Source organism: Hyphopichia burtonii (genome assembly GCF_001661395.1).
Source record: "Hyphopichia burtonii NRRL Y-1933 unplaced genomic scaffold HYPBUscaffold_3, whole genome shotgun sequence".
In the NCBI taxonomy this organism is placed as follows: domain Eukaryota; kingdom Fungi; phylum Ascomycota; class Pichiomycetes; order Serinales; family Debaryomycetaceae; genus Hyphopichia; species Hyphopichia burtonii.
In genome coordinates, this window is record NW_017963730.1 from 294,164 (window position 1) to 316,524 (window position 22,361).

At 36.8% G+C, this 22,361-nt stretch overlaps 12 protein-coding genes across 12 annotated transcripts; 6 read left to right on the plus strand and 6 right to left on the minus strand.

The window, feature by feature from the left end:
- Positions 1-54: 54 nt before the first annotated feature.
- On the minus strand, positions 55-3,155 carry HYPBUDRAFT_152448 (hydrolase). Its single transcript, XM_020221019.1, has one exon. It carries the CDS (start codon positions 3,018-3,020, stop codon positions 174-176), a length of 2,847 nt encoding a protein of 948 aa, XP_020076613.1. The 5' UTR covers positions 3,021-3,155; the 3' UTR covers positions 55-173.
- Positions 3,156-7,337: 4,182 nt separating this feature from the next.
- Positions 7,338-8,126, minus strand: PRE1 (proteasome core particle subunit beta 4). The gene has a single exon (XM_020221020.1). It carries the CDS (start codon positions 7,946-7,948, stop codon positions 7,358-7,360), a length of 591 nt encoding a protein of 196 aa, XP_020076614.1. The 5' UTR covers positions 7,949-8,126; the 3' UTR covers positions 7,338-7,357.
- A 129-nt stretch (positions 8,127-8,255) lies between these two features.
- RIB5 (riboflavin synthase) lies at positions 8,256-9,027 on the minus strand (the record flags this gene model as incomplete). The annotated part of the gene is made up of 1 exon (XM_020219620.1): positions 8,256-9,027. Exon 1 carries the CDS (start codon positions 8,973-8,975, stop codon positions 8,256-8,258), a length of 720 nt encoding a protein of 239 aa, XP_020076615.1. The 5' UTR covers positions 8,976-9,027.
- A 576-nt stretch (positions 9,028-9,603) lies between these two features.
- MRP2 (mitochondrial 37S ribosomal protein uS14m) lies at positions 9,604-9,951 on the plus strand (the record flags this gene model as incomplete). Its single annotated transcript, XM_020218616.1, has 1 exon — positions 9,604-9,951. The coding sequence occupies one exon, from the start codon at positions 9,604-9,606 to the stop codon at positions 9,949-9,951; it is 348 nt and encodes a 115-aa protein (XP_020076616.1).
- Positions 9,952-10,070: 119 nt separating this feature from the next.
- SDH4 (Sdh4p) lies at positions 10,071-10,982 on the plus strand. The gene has a single exon (XM_020222985.1). The coding sequence runs from the start codon at positions 10,190-10,192 to the stop codon at positions 10,700-10,702; it is 513 nt and encodes a 170-aa protein (XP_020076617.1). The 5' UTR covers positions 10,071-10,189; the 3' UTR covers positions 10,703-10,982.
- Positions 10,983-11,474: 492 nt separating this feature from the next.
- Positions 11,475-12,179, plus strand: HYPBUDRAFT_90770 (uncharacterized protein; the record flags this gene model as incomplete). The annotated part of the gene is made up of 1 exon (XM_020223867.1): positions 11,475-12,179. A coding segment is annotated over one exon (705 nt), but the record flags the coding sequence as incomplete, so codon positions are not given.
- Positions 12,180-12,585: 406 nt separating this feature from the next.
- Positions 12,586-13,755, minus strand: HYPBUDRAFT_152452 (uncharacterized protein). The gene has a single exon (XM_020221021.1). The coding sequence runs from the start codon at positions 13,544-13,546 to the stop codon at positions 12,659-12,661; it is 888 nt and encodes a 295-aa protein (XP_020076619.1). The 5' UTR covers positions 13,547-13,755; the 3' UTR covers positions 12,586-12,658.
- Positions 13,756-14,141: 386 nt separating this feature from the next.
- On the plus strand, positions 14,142-15,098 carry HYPBUDRAFT_152453 (mitochondrial 37S ribosomal protein uS7m; the record flags this gene model as incomplete). The annotated part of the gene is made up of 1 exon (XM_020221022.1): positions 14,142-15,098. A coding segment is annotated over exon 1 (635 nt), but the record flags the coding sequence as incomplete, so codon positions are not given.
- Positions 15,099-15,223: 125 nt separating this feature from the next.
- HYPBUDRAFT_5422 (uncharacterized protein) lies at positions 15,224-16,279 on the plus strand (the record flags this gene model as incomplete). The annotated part of the gene is made up of 1 exon (XM_020223501.1): positions 15,224-16,279. The coding sequence occupies one exon, from the start codon at positions 15,224-15,226 to the stop codon at positions 16,277-16,279; it is 1,056 nt and encodes a 351-aa protein (XP_020076621.1).
- Positions 16,280-16,625: 346 nt separating this feature from the next.
- Positions 16,626-18,233, plus strand: HYPBUDRAFT_152454 (ubiquinol--cytochrome-c reductase subunit). Its single transcript, XM_020221023.1, has one exon. It carries the CDS (start codon positions 16,642-16,644, stop codon positions 17,980-17,982), a length of 1,341 nt encoding a protein of 446 aa, XP_020076622.1. The 5' UTR covers positions 16,626-16,641; the 3' UTR covers positions 17,983-18,233.
- Positions 18,234-18,348: 115 nt separating this feature from the next.
- CAG1 (guanine nucleotide-binding protein subunit alpha) lies at positions 18,349-19,821 on the minus strand. The gene has a single exon (XM_020221024.1). It carries the CDS (start codon positions 19,720-19,722, stop codon positions 18,424-18,426), a length of 1,299 nt encoding a protein of 432 aa, XP_020076623.1. The 5' UTR covers positions 19,723-19,821; the 3' UTR covers positions 18,349-18,423.
- Positions 19,800-22,361, minus strand: HYPBUDRAFT_161120 (uncharacterized protein). The gene is made up of 2 exons (XM_020222519.1): positions 21,920-22,361; positions 19,800-21,574 (listed from the first exon to the last, which is right to left on the minus strand). Exons 1-2 carry the CDS (start codon positions 21,934-21,936, stop codon positions 20,062-20,064), a joined length of 1,530 nt encoding a protein of 509 aa, XP_020076624.1. The 5' UTR covers positions 21,937-22,361; the 3' UTR covers positions 19,800-20,061.

The following is a 22,361-nucleotide window of genomic DNA, read 5'->3' on the forward strand; positions in this document are numbered from 1 at the left end:
TTTTGATTTTTTTTTCTTTTTCTTTTTGAATTATATAAAAGAATGCAAAATAAATAATCACTTAAACACTTGATAAGTTAATAAAATACAGTTAGATTGATGCTTGTCTCTTCCTCAATGACGTTACTACGGAAGAAAATTATTATGCTATGTGAGTACATTCGTTTAATATTTTATGAAATGGGGCAACCTCCTGGGACTTTCAAATCATCTAAAGACCCGCTATTATTTTTGATAATGATAGTTTCCTCAGTGTTTGCTGCTGACGTTGAACTTAAAGTTTCATCGGTTTCACTACCATCCTCATTATGGTACCACTCTAAATATTCCAACAGAGAATTGTATTTCACAGTACCTGAAGTTAAGTAAATATCACCATAATTCAAGTATGGATAATGCCATTTTGGTAAATATATTATGGTGGGAGTGTCACGATCACTGTCTTCGTCATTAGAATTAGCAAATGAAACAGTTAATGCAAATTTGACTGATTTTATATCAAACTCAGAAACTCGGATTGAACCTCTTGTTGCCACGGCATAAGGCCTGATAACGGCACTGGCTGCTCTGACACCATCGGGAGAAGGATAGCATTTACGATTATGACCTAATCGAACATTTTCAGAAGTAGTTGAAATTATTCCAACAGACAGCGTAGATTGGGAATCGGTATTATCGTCCGATTCCCTTTCAGAACTTGAATTATTAGAAGCTTCACCATTCAGGGTTTCTGACCCATTGGGCTCGTTAATTGATTTATTTTCGATCATAGCAGCACTTCTTCTACGCTGATGCTTGGTACCAATTCTTTTCAAACGTCCACGACCATTACTGCTATACTTTCTTGTTTTAACTTTCAAAGTTTCTCCACCAGTTTTTATTGATAGAACAGCTTTGGATTTTAAACTAGACAGCCTGCTCATGGATGTTGAAGTAGAGCTCATATTGAAATTTTGATTAAAGATTTCAGGGGAAGGGTCATCATTTAATAATAAATTTCGATCTTCTGGGCTCCAGAATGAAAAATCTTCGTTGTTCCAACGATCACCAAATTTATGAGAATTGATTGAAGTGTAACACCAGTAAGTATGACTCATGTTTGAGCCTTCTAAAGCGTAACTTAAAGCATCAATTGCACCTGTTTGTGAGATATACTTGCAATCATCATAAGAACGCTTATCATCCATATCAAAAGGCATACCAGTTTCCGACATCAAAGTTGGAATTGACCCAAGATAATCTTCACACTCCTGTTTTATTTGTTGAAATTGTCTTTTCAAGCAGTTACGAATGGCACGTTCACCAAAGACAATTCCCAATACCGGATTGAAATAACAGCCTCTCATGATACCCATAGTGTCAACGTTATACTTAGTGTTCCAAGTCTTGAATAACAATGATACACCATCATAATAATGAGGGCAATAGATTGTTTTTGAATCAATTATATGACGAGTATCTTTTCTCAAATCCGGAGGAATTTCCAATACTGGAGGCTGAATCATGACGAAAATATTGGGAGTTATTTCACGAACCATTTTTTTAAATTTTATATAATAGTCAACGAAAAAATTATTGGTGAAGAATTCCATATTGATTTTTTTTGGTAAAATGTCTAAATTAAACTTTAGAGATGAACTAACTTGGTTGAAATAGTTTGGTAATTTTAATTCACAATTTTCGTTACCCCATTTCAATCTTTCTTGAGCGGACAAATTGGGTAACATTGACAAATCCAAGTTTTTATCCCATTTCCAAATTCTTCTTTGAGAGAAGATACAATTACCAATTTTCCAATTCGAACCCCTTTTCCATCCGTAATGGCAATCAATTTCTTGTGCTTCTTCCGGGGATAACCAAGCCCGAGCACCTTTAGGATCAACAATTTTAGTACCAGCTTTTTGAGGACCAGACATGGTAATTTTATAAACACTAATCTCGACTGCAAAACCCATACCCAACTTCATACACTGATAGACGGTAGGTGTTGTACCAATACGAAGCTGCTGATTGGTGGGGAGATATCCTAGATGTTCATGACCCACAAGTCCACAGTTGGGTTCATTCATTGATTCAAATCCCAATAAGCTGCCATTTTCAATCATGTGAGGTAAGCGTTCAGTAATTTTTGACCAAAAATAAGCTTGAGAATCAATATAGTGATCTTGTAAATAATGCTGAATGTTAACATTATTGATGGTTAGATCCGGAAAGTAAGTGGCACCAGCCCAAAATAAAGTGAACATGGTTAGAGACGCGAGTCTTTTATAATTAGAGGGCCAAATCATTTTAGGGAAAGGCTCGTATTCTGGATGAGCAGGATCCTGAAACCTTGGCTCGTTATGAAGAATACTAGCTTCAGTATGGGCAAAACGTTTTGGTTGTAGCCCAGCAGCGTATAAGGTCCATAACGGAGCACCACTACCCCCACTGAAACGAGACCAGACGTCCTGATGGGGGTCGATGAAAACATACAATCCCCCAATCTTATAAATGATATCCAAGATCTTAGCCGTGTAATCGATATAATCGTCGTCGTATTTCCCAGGACCCTCATGTTCTATGGCTTCCCAGGTGATTATATATCTGATGGTATTATAACCCCAAGATTTGATTCTACGGAAATGCAGTTCAGCCTCTTCCAAAGGATAAGGACGGCCAACAAACGAAACATGATCCCCGTCAAAAAATACATCATCCGGATTGGTTGAATCGGCCTTATACGTAGGCATGTCAGGACTCAGTGGTAATTTCAGACCAGCATCCATATTAATACCCTTCAAGGTGATTTTCCTACCCAGTTGAGGGTCAATTATATTCCCCTTACCATCGGTCTCCAAGGGAACACAATCGAGAATCGATTGTGTGCTATTGGTATCAGAAGTAGCCTCTATCTCCTCTAAAGGATCACCATATTTGCGTTTCAAAGGTTTAATACCAGAAAGTGAGACACTAGACACCGTGCTATATACACTTAGCCGGTCATTTATAACATCTCTGACGTACTTGGCTCCCCTCATAATGTGCTCTTCCAACAAGAAACTCAAGAAACCAAACCAGAGCCAACAATTAGACTTGATCAACTAAAAAAGACAAAGTAAAGGAAATTCCAAAGAAAAAAAAATTTCCAAAGAAAAAAAAAAGAGAAATGTCCCAAAAACACCAAAAAAATAAAACTAAAACTGAAACTGAGTATGTCAGTCCTTGCTATTGCAAAGCGAGAAAAGCGATAATATCCTACTTTTCCTCAAAGGTGATAGCGAGACAACGATAAGCAACAAAGTGAAATAACAGTGAAGAGCTGACTGAAGCCTTTTTTTTTTGTTTGTTTTAATTGTGTTACTTTTTTTTCTTTTTCCGCTCCGCTTAGTCTGCTCGCTTGGTAGAAGCAGCACTTTCTCACCCAATTTACTCAATAGATCGTTGTACCAGCCCCGGTTCTTGAGGAGAATCGCCAGGCCGAAGAGCTCTCCACAACAGAAAAAGCGGTGATTGCGAGCATGTTATTGTCTCTTTTTGACAGCGCTTTTGACACCCTGGGCCGAGCGACCCCCGAGCGACCGAGCCAGCCAGCCGACAAACAAACGAAGGTCGACCGAGAAGATCTGGGGGGAGGGTTCTGTTACCGAAAGAAAGCCAGGCCAGTGCGGATTTGGCAGCAATATTCACATTCACTTCTTGAGCCATCCCGAGATCAGCTTCATATGAAGTATCGAAGAGCAAGCATGCTCTTACAAATCTAATCTAACGGCAGGGAATATAAGATTGAATTATTTTTTGGGATGGGGGTTATCAACGGTTCCCCAAAGCTCTCTTCTTTGCACTCTGTTGAGCACTTAATCTCCAGGAGTCTTGGTTTTTGGCAAATTTGTCATATAATGGCACAATCTTATCCTTTCTTCTTCTTTGGTTAACCTCGTTGGCGTCGGCAATTTGGTAGAAGGCCGGTGCCAACTCAATTAGCCATTTTGGTTCGATTATGGTAACACAATGCATATACTCTTTGGTGGTTAATAATAAAGTATGATAAATGACGTAGTCGGGATTCTTGCCGTATAAGGATGACGAAGGATGGACCGATACATTGGTTTGTTCAACTAGAGTTTTATAGGTGGACTCTTGGGAATTTTTTTTGGCCGAGTGCTTGAAGAAACCAGCACATAAAGCTTTTCGAACTTTAGTTAAGTCAGATCCACAGCTGATTATTGGATGCCTATACTTTTTCATAATGGTTACTAATTGTTTTCTAACCTCTTGTGCTTTACGCATACTTCGTTCTTGGATAAAATTCTCAGAACACCATGTCTTACTGTATCCATTAAGAGTCCATGCTTTGTAAACATTGAATAAGGTAAGATGATCTCCGTGAATATGATGAAATCTGGCTTTACGTTGATCTGCTAAGGATTGTTTTTCTTTCGGCCGGTAAAACACGGTTTGAACTGATAACATGGCCACAATTGTTAATATTTCTTCCGAACATCCAAATTCTCCACTGATAATTAATGTTTTGGCTAATGTCGGTTCCATTGGGAAATCGGCCATTTTATTACCTAATAATGTTATATTCCCTTCATTGTCTAAAGCATTCAAGGTGTATAATTCTTGTAAAGCAATTATCATGGTATTTATCGGAGGTGGATCCATAAATTCAAAATTGAGTAAATCTTTTATACCCATTGCCTTTAACATTAATATCGTATGGGATAAATTTTGTCTTTGGATCTCCGGTATGGTATTTGGTAACATTTCGGTTTTGAATGCTTGTTCAGTATATAATCGATAACATTTCCCCGGACCCGTTCTACCGGCTCGTCCACTTCTTTGGTTGGCTTGTGCTTGGGATATTGGTGATACAATTAATGAGTCCATCCCTAGTTTGGAATCATAAGCATTTATCTTAACAAATCCTGGATCGACAACATAGTAAATTCCATCTATAGTAATCGACGTTTCGGCAATATTGGTGGCTAAAATTACTTTCCGTGAATTTGGAGGGGTTGGTTCAAATATTCTACTTTGAATTTCTGATGGTAATGACGAATAAACTGGTAATATAATTAATTCCGGTACAGTATCACCTAATGCTTTCATTCTTTCAAATAACGCATCACAACTGGTATCAATTTCTTCTTGACCGGTTAAAAATACCAAAATATCTCCTTCTGGCTCCAGAACATGGATTTGAATCACTGAGTCCAATGCTGAGGCCAAATAATCCATCTCTGGTTCTCTGGTATACATAACCTCAACTGGATAAGTTCTACCAGGAATTCTCATAACTGGACATTTGTTGAAATAATTAGAAAATTTATCTGCATCAAGTGTAGCTGATGTCACTATGATTTTTAAATTAGGGTTTTTGTTGGCGGCTTGCTTTAATAATGCAAATAAAACATCAGTAGCAATTGTCCTTTCATGAGCCTCATCCAACATTATAACTGAGTATTTACTCATATAAGGATCATTCAATGCTTCTTTTTCCAACATACCATCCGTCATATATCGAATTTTGGTTTTACTACTTGTATAATCTTCAAATCTGATAGTATAACCAACCTCATTCCCTAATTCGCAACCAACTTCTTCAGCGACCCTTTTAGCCACAGAAGCTGCTGCAACTCTTCTTGGTTGAGTACAACAAATCATCTTATGTCCTTCCTTTGTTTCGTTAAATCCCTCTTCCGACAAGTATTGCACAATTTGAGTAGTTTTACCAGAACCAGTTTCACCGACTATAACTAAAAATTGATTTCCTCTAATAGAATCGACCAATTCTTTTCTCATTGAAAATACGGGAAGAGACTCTCTTTGTTCTTTCATTGAAAGGTTTGTTCTTTTACCATATGAAATTTTTTTGTTCATTTGACTTTTTTTCCAATCATTAATAACGTTATTAGTTGTAGAATCATCTTTCGTGATTGCATTGGAATGCGTCAATGGGTCGTGAGCTTCTGCACTTTTGGCCTTAGCCAACTTTTCTTCTTTCTCTTTTTGTTTTTGTTGTTTTAATTTTTCTTCTTTGTAATTTTTTGCCAAATTTGAACCATTTAGAGCTGCTCTCCCCATTGAACCTTCAGGATTTTTGATGATTTTTACTGGTTTCAATTCGGCCATACTATCTGACTGTCCTTCGAGAAATTCTGGTTGTTTATTACTTAATTCGATCTCAATTTGCACTTCTTGATCATCGTCTTGCTTGTTTGTATGATCTTCAAATGCAGCATTTGGATCTTCCGTAATTCCTGAAAGTTCAGGATAATCCAGTGCATTTGCAACACCAGAGGCAATCAACTGGCGAATTTCCCAACGTTCTGGTGAAGTGAGTCGTCTCTTCGTACCTCTTTGCGACTCCAGAGAAACATCTCTTCTGGTTTGGCGGTCTTCAAAAAACTGAGTCTGCTCTTCTTGTTTTCGAATAGCCAATTCTTCTGATTTATCTAAGCCAGTCATTTGATCAATGCCCCTCATACTTAATGATATTTTTTGACGAGCTCTTCTTCCCGGTCTTGTAGCTAAACCTTCTTCTATTCGAGTAACTTTCACGAATACTTGTTGATCTTGCTTTAATGCATCCTCAACTTGTCGTATTCTGTGCTTCCCATCAAAGGATATCTGGGATATATGGCACAACCCGGACTGGAATGAAGAAGGATCGTTTAGACGTATAAATGCCCCATAAGCAGTAATATTAGTAACGTAGCCTTTATAGACGCCACCTTCTTCTATTAACGGAGCTCTTGGTGGGCCATTATTTGGTGCTCTATCATAATGTTCTTTCTTTATGGGGATGTTCAAGTCTAAATCTTCGTTCTTCACGACGGGTTCCTGTCTTTGGGTCAGCTCAGGTACTTTCAGTTCAGTTATTTCACGTTTTATAAACGGTATCTCTTCCTTTTTCACTTTGGTGATTGGAAAAGTATCTATTGTTTCGAATGACTCGGCAATAAAGCTTTCTGGGAAATCATCCCCTCCATTTTCAGCTAAAATCTTTTTAAATGCCTCCAATCTTTCGTTCTTATAACTTGAAGGTTTACCGTTAGCTTGTTGATAAAGACTATGCATGAACTTTGATACGGATTGGTCTTCGTCTTTAATACCAAGGTGCTTCAACACCAAGTCCGAGAGACGATCCAGGCAGGTTTTGTCGACTTGAGACATTAGGAAACTTGGATTTAAACCTGGTTGAAAATCCCATCAAGATGAGTTTATCTTTTTTTTTTTTTCTTTTTTAATGGTTTTTTTGCAAATACTTGATCGCGCATCTTACCCCATAACAGTGCTTAGATATGCTTGTAATAAAGAGCTCTACAAAAGAAAGTACGTTAATTATGTATTTTGTATTTCATTTAATCAGTTAATATTCTGCCACATCCCTAATACCGTCTTTGTCAACGACTTTTACGTAGACACCTTTAAAGTCAATTGGCATTCTAGTTTCTAATTCTTTTAAGGACAATTTCAATAATTCCAAACCTTCCTCGAGTTTCATATCGGGTCTATAGTGTCTATCCAATAATGAAGTACAGTAGAAGGCGGCGTACCCATGGGCAGCGTACGGTAATTCCACCTGAGTACCTAAGTAATCTATCCAGTTCAAACTTGGAGTATTAGTTTTTGGATCAAAACCTCCGAGTAAAACATTGACTTGGAAGGGTTTACGGGATCTGATTGAGGTGGCTAATTCATTTCTGACAAAAGATGCAGTTGCTTTTGGAGATAATTCTATATCGTTTTCTCTCATTGTATATAATTGAATATTAGCTTGGATATATTCTGCAAATTGAACGGTATCACCAGCTTCCCCGGTATAGGCAAGTAAGTTGTGAGTATTTAATGCACGAGTTTTATCATCGGTGGTCTTTAATACAGAAATACCTCTAGTGGCTGCTTTCGAAGTTGCAATGATGGTAGAATCTTGGACTCTAATACCTAACACGATATCCATGGTGATTGGTTATGGATGTATGTATATATTAAATTAATTGGTAGAGCAATCTGTATCCAACGTGAAAAAGGCTAGTAAAAACAGACTGGGTAATTGATTCGGTGAAGTAAATCCCTTCGCGTGGTATATAAGCTGATATATGGGAAACAATTGAAAGATCCAAGTTGATATTGGAAAGTATTTGCCATCCATTTTTGATAGACAAATTTCGGTTTTTTTTCTTTGGTGGAAGAAAAAAGTCGTGCAAAGGATTACATAAGGTGTACGGGTCCATGTTTGTTGAAATACATACAGTTAGTTAAGCTACTCAGTTTTGCAATCCAGCTAACTTCTTATCGATTATGGATTCGATTAACTTGGTCAAGGCACTGGATTCATTCTTGATCTGGCTGTTTAGGTTGATTTCGATTTGTTTTTCAATTAGTTTACCCGTTAAGTCCACTTCGATATTAACGGTATCACCCAAATTTTTCGAAGGTAAGATGACTTTACCTTGAGTGTAAGAAATCATCATGATTGAAAACTCAAAAGTATCGTAATTGACATCGGTGACGGTCAAGGAGGTACCGTCAATGGCAATAAACCCCTTTTCCACTATGTAGTTAATATTTTCCTTTTCAGCATCTCTTAATTGGAAAGTGAAGGTGATGGCATTGCCATCAGGAACTCGCTTCACAATTTTAGCAATGGTATCGACATGGCCTTGAACTACGTGACCACCCAATCTGACCTCACTGGTGACTGCTCTTTCCAAGTTAACTTTCGATCCTGTTTCCAAATCCCCCAAGTTAGAACGACGTAAGGTCTCTGGTGCAACACCAACCTTGAATTGAGTTTTAGCTTCGTTATATTCGGTGACCGTCAAACATACCCCATTAGTGGCTATAGAGTCTCCAAGATGAACGTCATCCAAGATTTCTGCACAATCACCAATGGTCATGGTAACACCATTACCACCGGAGGAAGTGGTATCGACTTGTTGGTACTCGAGAATGGTCCCGATAGTTTCAACCAAACCAGTGAACATTTTTAAATAGAAAGCTAAACTGACTTTTTTGACTTATGAATAAAGATAAACTGGAGTATCAAACTTTAGTTCCCTCCTTCAAATGGCTGTAAATTGTATAGTTGGTGCTTGATCCGATTACAAATATTTTGTGATCTCATTAATCATCCGTGTCGGAATCATTTATATGCGAACCACTAGCTTCTTCACAGAAGAACAACCACCGAGAAGCATCTTTGGAACCAAGTCTATGGTTCGCTTAATGAAACATTGCATATAATCCTATTAACTCTATAGAACTCGTACCTTGATCAATGAATTGTCTGAGAAGCCATCAACCATTCGGCCGTCCGAAATAGCTTCTTTTCTCTATTTTTACTGACAGGTCAGCCCAGGTTCATGCCTACCAGCCTACATCGCTACTTCTTGTAATTAGAACTCTGTAACGTATTGGAGAGTCGACTCTCTTGATCTAGTTATATTAGTTATTAACGTCCCGGTATACATGTTACCGAGACCTCGTAGTAAATTTGAGTATCGTGTGGTGCACGGGTGTATTCCTTCAAGCGAGAAAACGAGATTGGAAAATTTTTGAAGAAACCTTCAGTTGTTAATCACCCCAAAAGATTCAATCAAGACCCCAGATAAGATGCCATTCAGATTCCCAGTGAAGTTCGAGCTTCCCAAGCACTCTTATGTTAATGCTAGGGTGATCAGAGATCAGTTTAAAAGAACCCAGGTGGCGGAACATGAAGTTACTAGAACTGCATTAAGATATATTGCTAGAAATACTGAATTACCAGCCAGAGCTAGATTAGAAGCCCAATTACAATTAACTGCCATGCCCAAATACACTTCTCCTACTCAAATCAAGGACAGATGTGTTGCCAGTGGACATTCAAGATCAGTCATTCACGATTTCAAACTCAACAGAACTGCGTTCAGGGAAAGAGCCAGAGCAGGGCAAATTCCTGGGGTTAAAAAGGCTTCTTGGTAATTCAACTTGTTTAAATTTTTGTAAATAGCTGTATAATAATATTTATCATTAGTATGCCTTGATGTAGACGGTTAATTAGTAGGTAATTAGTAGGTAATTAGTAGGTAATTAGTTAGCATTCTTAACAAAACACCAGTACCGCAGTACTTTTTTTTTCAATGTTTTCTCTTCTTGTATCTTCGACTTTTTTTTCAAGTATATGTGATTCAGCATCCATCTCCAATCTACAGTCGATATTATGTTTCTATCAGTTAGGTCGGGGGCCTCTATGTCTACTGGAATAATAAGAAGAGCTTTGCTTCAACAACCGATCCATGCACGCAGATTAATATCCTTGAAACCAGACTTTTCAAAGTTGAAGAAAATTGAACAACCTCCCGGATTCATCGTTGATACCGTTAACGAGCCTTATAAACCTCCACAATCTGATCCTTACGAGGGTAGCTATCATTGGGCATACGAACGCATGGTTTCCACTGCGTTGGTTCCCTTGTTAATGGTTCCCTTCATCGGAGGAGTTAATCATCCTATTATTGACGCAACCTTCTGTGTGACTCTTTTAGTACACTGTCAGTCGGGGTTTAAAGCTTGTATCATTGATTATATCCCAAAAAGAGTTTATGGAATTTGGCATGGTGTGGCTTGTAAATTATTATCTTTAGGTACTTTTGTTGGTTTATACGGTATTTATCTTTTAGAAACAACCAGTAACGGTCTTTTCGATTTGATTGCAAGTCTTTGGGGTGCTTAATTCATCCTCTTTTCATTTCCTTTGTATATAGAATAATTCACAACTCTCCCGTCCTAAATTGTCCTCGTAGCTCATAGAAATGAATTGTTCTTCTGTAAAAGGGTCCCGTCAAGCTCTTTCGGGTCACAGATCATCATTTCCCTGCATTCGAGCCATACAAGTTGCCTCATTGCAATTGTTGCAGGTTCAATGCTTAACCTGGAAAACTTACGAAGCAACTTCTAACGAAAGAAAGGAGAACAACACCAAAAAAAAGAAAAAAGAGGATGCAGGCGAAGTTCTTATGTTGGAAACTACGATTTTATCGTGAAAATTTCCAAAACGAAAAAAAAACACTCATACTCACACAATCTCTAAACATTGTCGACATTTTGCATACTTGTAATCGTCGATATAAATAGCTTGTTTCCCTTTGTCTTTCGAGGATTTCTGAAGTTCAGAGATAATTTTGTTGCAACAAGGTTCATTTTGCTGCTTAAATATTTGACAGATAGCTGCGCGTTTTAAAACATCATACGTACATAACGACTAAGCAAGATCCAACAATCATGCAAAGAAGATGAGTGACATCGGCAGTCCTGAATACGATAGAAAAGACGAAATTTTCGCAAAAGACCACCGTTCCGATGGTGACGATGACGATAAACCATTATCACAATTGCTGGTTTCTTCCAGGATGCAAAATTTTGCAGATCAGTCATCATCGACCAAAACCGGGCCAATTGATCACCTTGGCCTTCAACAGTCACTAGAGATTGAGCCACAGGAACAAGTGGTCTATGAAGTTGTTGAGACCCCAATATTCAACGTCACCAGAGCCTTGTTTATTGGCAATTTGCGTCGTCCCTTGAATGCAATTGGTTTTCAAAATTATTTAAAGCAGTTGACGGCAGATTTTGCTATTGAGACTAATGTCTCTGGGATGGAATACGCTGTTGAACGAGCATGGTTGAATAGAACTAGAACCCATGGTATTGTATTGCTCAATTCAGAAAATGCTGCGGTTTTTATACGTGACCGTTTGAACGCAAGTACGTACCCATTTCCAGATGAAGATTTGAAGTTGAAAAGAGAATTTGAACAGAGAGAACACGATCGTTACTCCACTGAGTTGGCGGAATATGAAGATCTGCTAAAAAAATATCGAGAATCGCAGTCTGACTTGATTACTCATATCCAAGATCCTGAAGAAATTGACCTTGATGATGATTGTCGTGATCGTTCCCCCACTTTAATCGAACGTCCGTCGAAACAACCTGAGGAGCCTCGTGAATTCAAGGTTGAAAGATTGAAACTTTATGTGGATTACATTCCCGTGAAGGTGATCAATCAATGGATTTTTGAAGAAGATAAAGGACCCCGTAATGGGAAATGGAAGGTGGTTTATGAAAATATCGATAACAGCTTAATTGCTCAGCATAAATTATTGGAAGGTGATTTTATACCAAAGTACGATAACCGAAGAAATCACCCTAGAGTGAACCTGAGAAGAAATGGCTTAGCCAATAAAAAATCTAACTATGTATCGAATCCACGGAATCTGTATAAGTATGCTGCTCCACTGCATCTTCCTCCTCCTAAGAGCGGGAGAACATCAAGGCCAAATATTTCCCGCCCAGCAATGGGATACTATGCTGAACGAAGCAGTTATGTTCCACGTCAAGAATCTGGAAATAGAAGACCAAATACTGATTCCTATCTTCCAAGATACGAATCCCGCAGCCGGGACTATGAACGTGGTGGGTCAAGAACTAGAACTAGATCAAGGTCTCCTTGAATTTCTTCTCGGTTTCATTACGATTGACGATTACTTTTCATTTCTTCGCTTACATTAGGATTTTTTTTTAAATTCACAACGATTTATAATTATTAATTAAAGTTGTAGTTTTACAAGATTTTTAGTTCATGATGATCATTAAGAGGTGTTCTAATATACAAATGAAGTTGGGGTTTAGATTAGCCTTGCAGAGATTCATTCTTGGCCTTTGATTCGGGTGACTTTTCGACTAGTTCTAACGTAGTATCTGATTTATCACTGGAATTATCCGACGATATGGGGCTTGAATCATTTGGTTTTGATTTCTTATAACCATTTGAAGGACTAGTCGAAGTATCGTCATCTTCAAAAGAGTCGTCTCTTTTTCTCCTTGATGTTTCCTTACTTTCAGACTCCACCAGTATTGGCTCTAGTAATGACGTTTCATTTTGTTCATTTTCTTTATCATCGTTTTCTTTATCATTGTTTTCTTTATCATCGTTTTCTTTATCATCGTTTTCGTTAGTGCCATTTCCTTTATTTTCATGTTCTTTGCCGTTGGACTTGAACTCACCAAGCCAAGGAATCTTGATTAAAGAAATGGATTCAGGAAGCTTCTCAGTGCCATTTAAAACCAGGCTCGGATCTTTTTTCTTATTCGTTTCGAAAGTAGGTGGGGGAAAGTCTATTATACTTGACGAAACAACAAATAATTTGGTAAGAGAATTGAAATACTTGAATAACTGAACGTTATTATCCAATATATAGCCTTGTCCTTTGGGATCGATAAGTAATTCCGAGATCCTCTGAATGGTGAATGGAGGGCTCTCACCAAAGTCCCCTTGTAAGTTTCTGACAATTTTATCTTTTGATTTCATTATGGATTCTGGTAAATTGATTCCTTCTGGTCTTGGTGCATATTTCTCTCCATTTTGGCTAGCAGAACTCATCGACTCAATCCTCGCTATTATTCGTGGTAGTATATCTTGTCCCCATTCCAGGCTCGACCGTGGCACATACTGTTTGCTTTCAACGATCTTAGTCAAAAACTTTTCAAGATCAGGGTCTAATGGAGGTATCGCTATCATTTCTTTGTTAAACACACACACAGAATTGTTGATAGCCACTGACACAATCTATTAACAGTACCTGGGGTTGGTTTCCTCTCGTACAACTCTTGCAAAATCAACACTTCACTTGTTAGTCGATCGTGTGAATGTTACTCAATCGGTTAGACGTTTTGAAGTCTTTTCCAGCAAATCGCGATCTCAATCCAGTACTAACAGTTTTACATACAATGCTGCAAAATACATAACTGAGCCTACACCTTCTATAAACTACTACTACAAAAAGCCTATTGAATCATACACCTTCTATAAACTACTTTTACAAAAAGCCTATTGAATCATACGTTGTTTCCCTTGGGTCTACCCTAAACTAGTATCTGGCGACTGTCGAGGTCCAAAATCAGGTCAGATCAAGATGCGAAGACTTACGGCAACCGTATGCTTGCGTGTTTGGTCACAGGCCAGGACCCTTATCTGGCCACATCTCCCGTATTTCCTCTTGATCTTTCGAAGTCCTTCACCTTCATCCCTTGTAGTGTTTGTAAAATACCATTGCAACTGGTGTGTGCTGAATATTACGCGGAGTCCCTGGTTGGGTGTGCGTAATTAACAGCACTAAGTACACAAATAAAAGAAAAAAAGTGAAAAAAAAAATTAAGTTTTTGAAAAATTCCATCAAAGCTTTGGATATTTGATTCATCGAATACTAACAAGTTTAATAGGATAATGTCATTCTTAAGGGTTTCAAGGCAGTTGTACGCTCCTATAAGTAGGATATGCGCTCCAAGAGGCATAAATTACACCAAAACATTTGCATCAACATTCATTAGACAGAACTCAAGCACATCATCAACTGCACAGGCCAGTCAAGATATAAGTTTGGCAGCCCAAGTTTATCCTATAGACCAAGAAGCCATCACCGAAGAAGATGTCGACTCGTGGTTGCAAGCCGTTCATGAATTGAAAACCGGGAAGACCAATGCCGAAACCAAACAAGAGATTTACTTACAACAGTTGGTGAATCCCGAACCATTTTTAAAGGAAGAAACACAGTTTGTTCCAACCCAAGAGCAATTAGCCGAAGTTGCATCATTTGAATCGATCAAAGTTCCTTTACTAAGCGATCCGTTAGTTGACAATATGGTCAATTTGATCATGAGACACGGTAAGAAATCAAGTGCACGTAAAGTAGTAAATCGTGCTTTATATATTGTTTATTTAAAAACTAGAAAAGATCCTTTGGAAGTTTTATATGAAACCATTGATAAATTGGCTCCATTAACCGATACCAAGACTCAAAAAACTGGTACTGCCAAAAACAAAACTGTTCCATATCCTTTGACTACAAGACAAAGAAATAAATACGCCATCGTTTGGATATTGGAAGGGGCCAGAAATAAAAAATCCCCAACCCTTTCGGTTAGATTGGCTGAAGAAATTTTATCTGCTTATGATGGTAAATCAGCTGGTTATGCTAAGAAAGCTCAAATGCACAAACTTGCAGTTTCTCAAAGAGCCACCGTAAGAATCTAGTCTTGTATTTAACCTTGTATATAATATAATATTGATGTAATATCGACTTGATGTAGTACTTTGTGGTTAATCCGGTTTGATTTTTCGTCTTAATTTTGCAACTTTTAATCCACAAAAAATTAGACTAGGGGAATCCTTCGTTAATAGCTAGTTAAACCGTGGAGAATGCCAACTTTTCATGAACTATATAAGGATGTGCAGTATCGAATACGGTACTGGGAGATAAGCTATAGACAAAAATATTATAGCACTGATAAAAATCCCCGGGTTATTCAGACAAAATTACCAAATCAAAAATTGATTTCCTTAAGAATATTACCACATGATAAGTACCTCATCAAGCCGGGCGAATTCTTATCGGTGAGCTACGAACCAGATAAATCAAGTGCCATGGTGGTTGAAAAACATAACAAATCAAGATTTAACATCCAGCCAAAAGATTATGAAAATTATTTGGAATCAAGAAATGGTGAAAAATTATTTGGTGGATTTGATGATACCGTCATAGGATCGCCTATGAAGTCCCAGCCCTTGAGAAGAGTGAAAAGCGTTACGGATTTGGTTTCACTACGAGCCCAAGGAGAAGAAGAAGAAGAAGAAGAAGAAGAAGAAGAAGAAGAAGAAGAAGAAGAAGAAGAAGAAGATGCAACTGCTGAAGATAAAATCTTATCGGCTTCTTCTCTAAATACTTTTTCTTTATTAAGTCCATCTTTACTCCCCAAGATACCCTCTGGAAAAAGCATTAGACGATTCATCAAAAGCCCTTGGGCAAAGCTGACCCCACTGCCAGAGCCAAATGATCCTCCTGGGTCTCCCAGGAAATCAGACAAGATCCTGCCCCCATCCAGAGTTCATTCAATTGTGTCTAAACTAAGTGCTCCATCCTGTATTGAGCGTAAGACCTGTCCTTGCACCAAATGCTCCGCCAGAAGGCCCAGCTCCCCCGCTAATAACGAAAACGACCAGGACCCACTATTAGAGATCCAACCTTGGACCAAAATATACAATGATATCTCATTGACGGCTGCTAGAGTATCAACCGGTAGTTTACCCAGTTCTCGTCACGATTTTGATAATCTTTCTTCGGACTTTGTGAGGCCCAAACTCGTTAACAAAAACCTCGACAACATCCGCAAGTGCTCTGCAAAAAGCAACGAGTGCAGTTCTTTCCTAGACCTCTACTCTGATGACACCGATTTACTATCAATGTATAACTATTGAATAAAAATGGCTGCAACTTGAAACAAAAAAACACCCGTACCTGTAGAAACCTTCCGTACACCACGCACTACACCCATACACCAAACAATACCACTGCATTTGCAAAGAATAATTCCCCAAATTTTCATTGGCTGTTTTTCGGTGCGCACTATTAAAATTTTTCACACCTTTTTTTTTTTTTTACTTAGAGAACAGACAAAAAGACTATACCGAACCAAAAACAAGAGAAAAATCTAAAAAGATCAACTACTTTAGAAGATATTATATATATTCAAGGTTAAATCTAATTTGTTGTTCACCAGTGCCATACTAGATACGTGCTTGTTAGAAAATCACTTCATAGATAGTTTTAATATAGTAAGATGATGATTCGTGGATCTACCCTTCGTTCAAATTTGAAAACCTTGACTTCCCGTCGTTTTATAGCTACTGCCAATTCCCAAACAAAATACACTACTTTGGGTAATGGTGTTACTTTAGCCACTGAAACCAATCCAAATGCTAATTCATCAACATTGGGGGTTTATTTTGGTGCTGGTTCTAGAGCTGAACATCAATACAATAATGGTTTATCAGCTTTAACTGCCAATGTATTATCAAATGGTTTTAATAACGGTGTTCTTTTATCCACTGAAAATACTAGGGAATTGAATGGTTTAGTTGCCGAAACTACCAATGAAAATGTAATTGAAGCAGCTAAACTCTTATCAAAAATTGTTTCTAATACTAGTGAAATCTTAAGTAAAGCTGATCTTGAACAACATAAAAAACAATTAATTGCTCAAGGTGAAAAATTAGAATCAATCCCACAAAAAATGATCACTGAACATTTAAATGCATCTGCTTTCCAAGGTTATTCCTTGGGTTTACCAGTTTTAGGTAGTGCCGATTCAATTAAGAATTTAGAAGTTCAAGATTCCGAACGTTTATTAAATAAACATTTAGTTAGTTCTAATGTCGTTATTGCTGGTTCTGGTAACTTTTCCCATGAAAAATTAGTTGAAGCTCTTGAAGGTTCCTTAAAAGTTGAACAAGGTATAAAACCTGAAATTAAACCAGCTTCTTTCTTAGGTTCTGAAGTTAGAATGAGAGATGATACTTTACCAAAAGCTTATATTACTTTTGCTGCTCAAGGTGAAGGTTTAGCTTCTCCAGCTTACTATGTTTCTAAAGTTGCTGCTGCTTGTTTTGGTGATTTTGATCACCAAAAGGCAAATGCTAAATTTACTTCTGCTAAATTAGCTTCAATTGTTCAAGATTATCATATTGTTGATAAATATTCTCATTTCTCTACTTCTTATTCCGATACTGGTTTATGGGGTTTCAATGCTGAAATTTCAAACGTTGAATCTGTTGATGAATTTATTCATTTCACTTTGAAAGAATGGAATAGATTATCTATCTCTATTAGTGATGCTGAAGTTGCTCGTGCTAAAGCCAATGTTAAAACTGCTATATTAGCCGAATTAAACTCTTCTAAAGCTATCACTAGTGATATTGCTACTAAAGTCTTATTACAAGGTTACAGATCTTCTGTTAAAGAAATTTTGGAAAAAATTGATTCTATTCAAACCAAAGATGTTAAAGCTTGGGCTCAAGTTGCCTTATGGGATAAAGACATTGTTATCTCTGGTACTGGTCAAATCGAAGGTTTGTTAGATTACATGAGATGGAGAAACGAAATGGCCATGATGAGATGGTAATCGATAAACATAATTTAAAGAAAGTCATATATATATATAAATAAATCCCAAAAAATTTCATATAAGATTTGTTTTTGTAAGTTGTTACAATTACAAACAATTACATCCATATAAACTTAATTTATTCCAAACAATCAACTTTTACTTCAAGTGATTATTATATTTTACCTTACTTGGTTTTGTTGATTTTCATCTTGTTCATACTATTCATTATCTTTTTATTATTATTATTATTATTATCTTAACTTATTCCACCTTTTATTCTCTCATGTTCGTTTCTTAAAACCATTATATGTATTGAAGAGTTTCTTCTTTTCAGTATTACATAATACTTTGTTATACAAATAAAAATTATTAATATCTTTAGTCTTGGAGTAAATAAACAGAATATCTAAAAAAAAAAAGGAAAGAATAAAATAGACAATATCGTAGATTGAAATGTTATATGATACCACTTTTTTTCAAACTCAGTTGTACAACTAAATCAGTGACGGCAGATAACACGAACTTCATTGATTTTGTATCGGTTGCACAAGTACGGTGAACATATATTGGTTTATTTGAGCGGTTCAATTTCAAGAAATTAACCTCGAAGAACTTAATCGCTTCATCAACATCGGTTGGTTTCCCATTATAATCAGGGAAATAGTTTTTCAAAGGAGATTTATATAATTTGGCTTCGAAAATATCAATCTTGTTTAAAAATAAAATAAATGGAGTGTTTTTAAACCAACGAGAATTGCATAAAGAATCAAATAATATGATTGCCTCATGGATTCTATTAACTTTTTCATCCTCAAATAACGTTTGATCATATTCACTAATTGCCAACACGAATAAGACAGCGGTTATGTTTTCAAAACAATGGATCCATTTCTTTCTTTCAGATCTCTGGCCTCCAGCATCTAAAACTTTGAACTTAAATTTTTTTATATTGAAATCAGTTTCGGTGATACCAGTAGTTTTGATCCTACCTTTTAAAATATCCATATCTGAGCATAAATACAGAGGGTTACTAAATTTAAATATATTTTCAAAGTAGTATGTGGTGCTTGACTCTAACTGAAACTCGTTGGATCTCTTATAGCACATTTGAATACCCGAATCGTATTTCCATAACTGATCAATTGCTTCTGCAACCTCGAGTCTCGTAAATTGACTATCATTACTTGTTTTATTCAAATCTTCATATACTGTTGGATCGGGGTCCATCGAATTTTCTTCAGCCGGGATCTCATCCCATATATTTTGACTCGCAATCCCAGTACTATTTAATCGTCTTTTAGCTCGATTACTCTCTCCATATTTCATAACATAATCATTCAAAAAGCTTTCACCTCCAGCCGCTCCCGTGTCAATCTGGTCTAAAGCATTGATCTGAAGCACTATCTGCTTATACCTACTTAACGAACTATTAGGCTGGTCACATGTTAATGGAATTCCTAATCTTCTTGCATTAACAATCAAAGTCTTCATAGACTGAATCACGTCTGCCCATATAACCTGCGCATACTGAGCTCTCTCTTCTTGATTGAACCCACCCTTGTGTAATAGCCTTAGCTGCTTCAACACCGTCGATTTACCACTTTCACCAGCTCCTAAGAGCAAAAGCTTAAACTGAGTTTTATTATTAACTCGATTTAATTGCATACTTTGTTCGACCGCATCATTTAGCAACTTGTCCCTCAAAAAGGGATCTGTTTCCTCTTCATTTGCAGGCACACTAGCAGCACAACCCATCGTTTGTTTTCAACAAGCAAATAATGGTTTGTTCTTGATTTCATTTCAAGGAGGTTTTCAGTTAAAGGTCTTTTTAGATATTTAAATTCATTTTTTTTTTTGGTGCCAAAACGATTATGTGCACTCCAAAGTGGGAATTCTGATGCGGCTCAAGTTGGTTGACCTTCCTCTTTGGGCAATGTATGGGTGTATGGGTGTTTGAGTAGTTTGTCGATATACTTGTTTTATTGGAACCAATACTATTATAAGATGGGTGGTGGGCTGTAGTCACTAGGTTGGAGGTCGTAAGTTATTGATATACAATTGATAATGCTATAGATGAAAGAGTGTATATTGGGATTAGACTGTTAATACAAAACCAAAGTAATAGATGCAAATAACAAGCAAGCCTAGGAACAAGCAGTGTTTTACGAAACCAAATAAGTTCCATTTCTTCATGAAGTTCATAAGTTTTGTTCTGCATTTGGAAAGATAGACAGAAAAAGGAAGAGAGGAGGCGTTTTGGGTGGTGGAGGTGTACTTAGGGATTGTAATTAGTTTAGCTTTTGTAGTATCGTCATCTTGCTCTTTTAAGAAGTTTGAGATTTTGGTAGCATTAGAAGAAGAGTACTTATCATTTGATAAGATGGCTGTGGAATGGATAGACGTGGGTAGGATCGAATAATTGTATCTTGATGATCTTTGTTTCATATTCCACCAAAGAAGAAGTAAACCTGAGATGATTGAAAGTAAGATGTAATGGAATATATTTATGTATGGGGTTGGTAAGTAGCAAATGTCGGTATTATAATTGAAGGGAGTATCATCATTTGAGTTTTGAAAAGTTAATAATTGAACTGCGGGATACTTTATACCCATTGCAAGAGAAATTGATTTGACCGTGATTTCTCTTGCTGGTGATTCTGTTACGCCAGCTTCAGTATGAACAATATCACAGTAGTCATGGTCATCCCCGGAAAATATAAGGTCAGGTTTGATTGAATTCAATAATTCTATAGAAATATCTGGTTCTAAAGCCAGTTTGTATTGATAACCACCAGATAAGTGAAATTTAGAGCTTTCACGATATTTACCACAAGTTTGTTTAGCTGGATCTCTATTCAACGGAACATGAGTTAAAAGGATTCTTGGTTTTGATTTAACAATTGCTGGAGAAAAAGTTTGTTTGACAAAATTACGAGAATCAGAATTAATTGCATCATTTGACGAAGAATACGAAAGTGAATCGATTGAAATAAATTCAACATTATTTATAGTGTTAATTGTATTTGGATTACCGAAAATTTTTTGAAATCTTTCTCTTGAAGGAAGCTTAACTCCATTGGACCAGCCAATATCATGATTTCCTGGTAAATTTATAAATAAATTTTCATCTTTAACATATTTCTTTGAATCAATAGAATTAAGAAAGATTTTTTCGAAACGATTCCATTCTTTATTGAAATATTCATCACTTGATGATCTCCCATTATCTAAATAGTCACCCAAAAAAAAAATATAATCTGGATTCAAGTTTTTCACAATATTTTTATAATTTTTCTTCAAATATTGGTCAACAGTGTGTTTGGATAAATCGAGTAATAACGAGTTTCGTCCTGGATAAGTATGATTATCAATAAGTTGTGGATCAGCTATTAATAACACGTTAGTAGCCAGGTCTTGACTTCGGTGTTGATCCTGATCTTGATCACTAATGAAACCTTTTTGTCCTTCTGACAACTTGACTTGAGGCCATTTACAATACTTGGAAGCTCTTGATGGTGCTATTATCTCATGGTATATAAACGATATTATAAAAGCAAAAGTCAATAGCACTATCAAATGGTGAACCGTTCTAAACTTTGGTAATACCCTCATTTGTGATGTAAGTCGAAATCAAAAAAAAGGCGAAAACTCAAATTCCTTATTGATTTTTATACTTTATATATGTCAAATGACAATTGTTGGCTTAGGCTAGTCTTAACGATATTATAAATAGAACGATTTTAGAGTCATTTTCTAAAACTTCAAACACGCCTTATGAAATTTTTATTTGTTTTCTAAGGAAACTTCCAGACACCAAAAAACACCGTTCCGTTCAAATATTCCTATTTCATCCAGCTTTAAAGATGCTACACTACAGCACGCAGGAAGGCTCTTGTTGATTCGCCTTTCTTTGTTCTTGCTAAAGAAATAATTTTAAGTAAGGTGCTCTCACCGGAGTCTCGAGCTCATCGGTACTAAATGCTCATCGGAGGGAATTTTTTCACGGTCCCCATTTCAATTCTCTTCTTTTCCATGTAAGGAATCACCTTGTACTCCGTTTCTTGTAATAATGCAAAGCATGCTGTAAAGCGTATTTACCAGCAGCTCCGAATCCGGTTAATATAGAGTCTAAACCGGTGAAGCACTGTAAGAAGCTTTCCAGTTAAAGTAGTTGAATAAAAATAATGAAAAAATGGAAGCGAGACGCGTCCAAACCCAGCATGTCTGGCTTAATGAGATTCCCCTCGACTACAACTAAGCATCCTGCCGCAAACGTCTATTGTATCTGTCATGGGGTGACTATCTAATTGGGCTGGTTGTACGTTCAATGCTCGTTTAGACATTTGGAGTAAATTTCTCTTCTTTTTTTATCACTGTTTTTTTTTTGTTTTGTT

What these genes read in the sequence shown, in the direction of transcription:
- HYPBUDRAFT_152454 (XM_020221023.1), top strand. Translation starts at nt 16,642, where the DNA reads ATGATGATTCGTGGATCTACCCTTCGTTCAAATTTGAAAACCTTGACT.
- HYPBUDRAFT_152448 (XM_020221019.1), bottom strand. Translation starts at nt 3,020, where the DNA reads ATGAGGGGAGCCAAGTACGTCAGAGATGTTATAAATGACCGGCTAAGT.
- CAG1 (XM_020221024.1), bottom strand. Translation starts at nt 19,722, where the DNA reads ATGGGTTGTGCTGCTAGTGTGCCTGCAAATGAAGAGGAAACAGATCCC.
- PRE1 (XM_020221020.1), bottom strand. Translation starts at nt 7,948, where the DNA reads ATGGATATCGTGTTAGGTATTAGAGTCCAAGATTCTACCATCATTGCA.
- SDH4 (XM_020222985.1), top strand. Translation starts at nt 10,190, where the DNA reads ATGTTTCTATCAGTTAGGTCGGGGGCCTCTATGTCTACTGGAATAATA.
- HYPBUDRAFT_152452 (XM_020221021.1), bottom strand. Translation starts at nt 13,546, where the DNA reads ATGATAGCGATACCTCCATTAGACCCTGATCTTGAAAAGTTTTTGACT.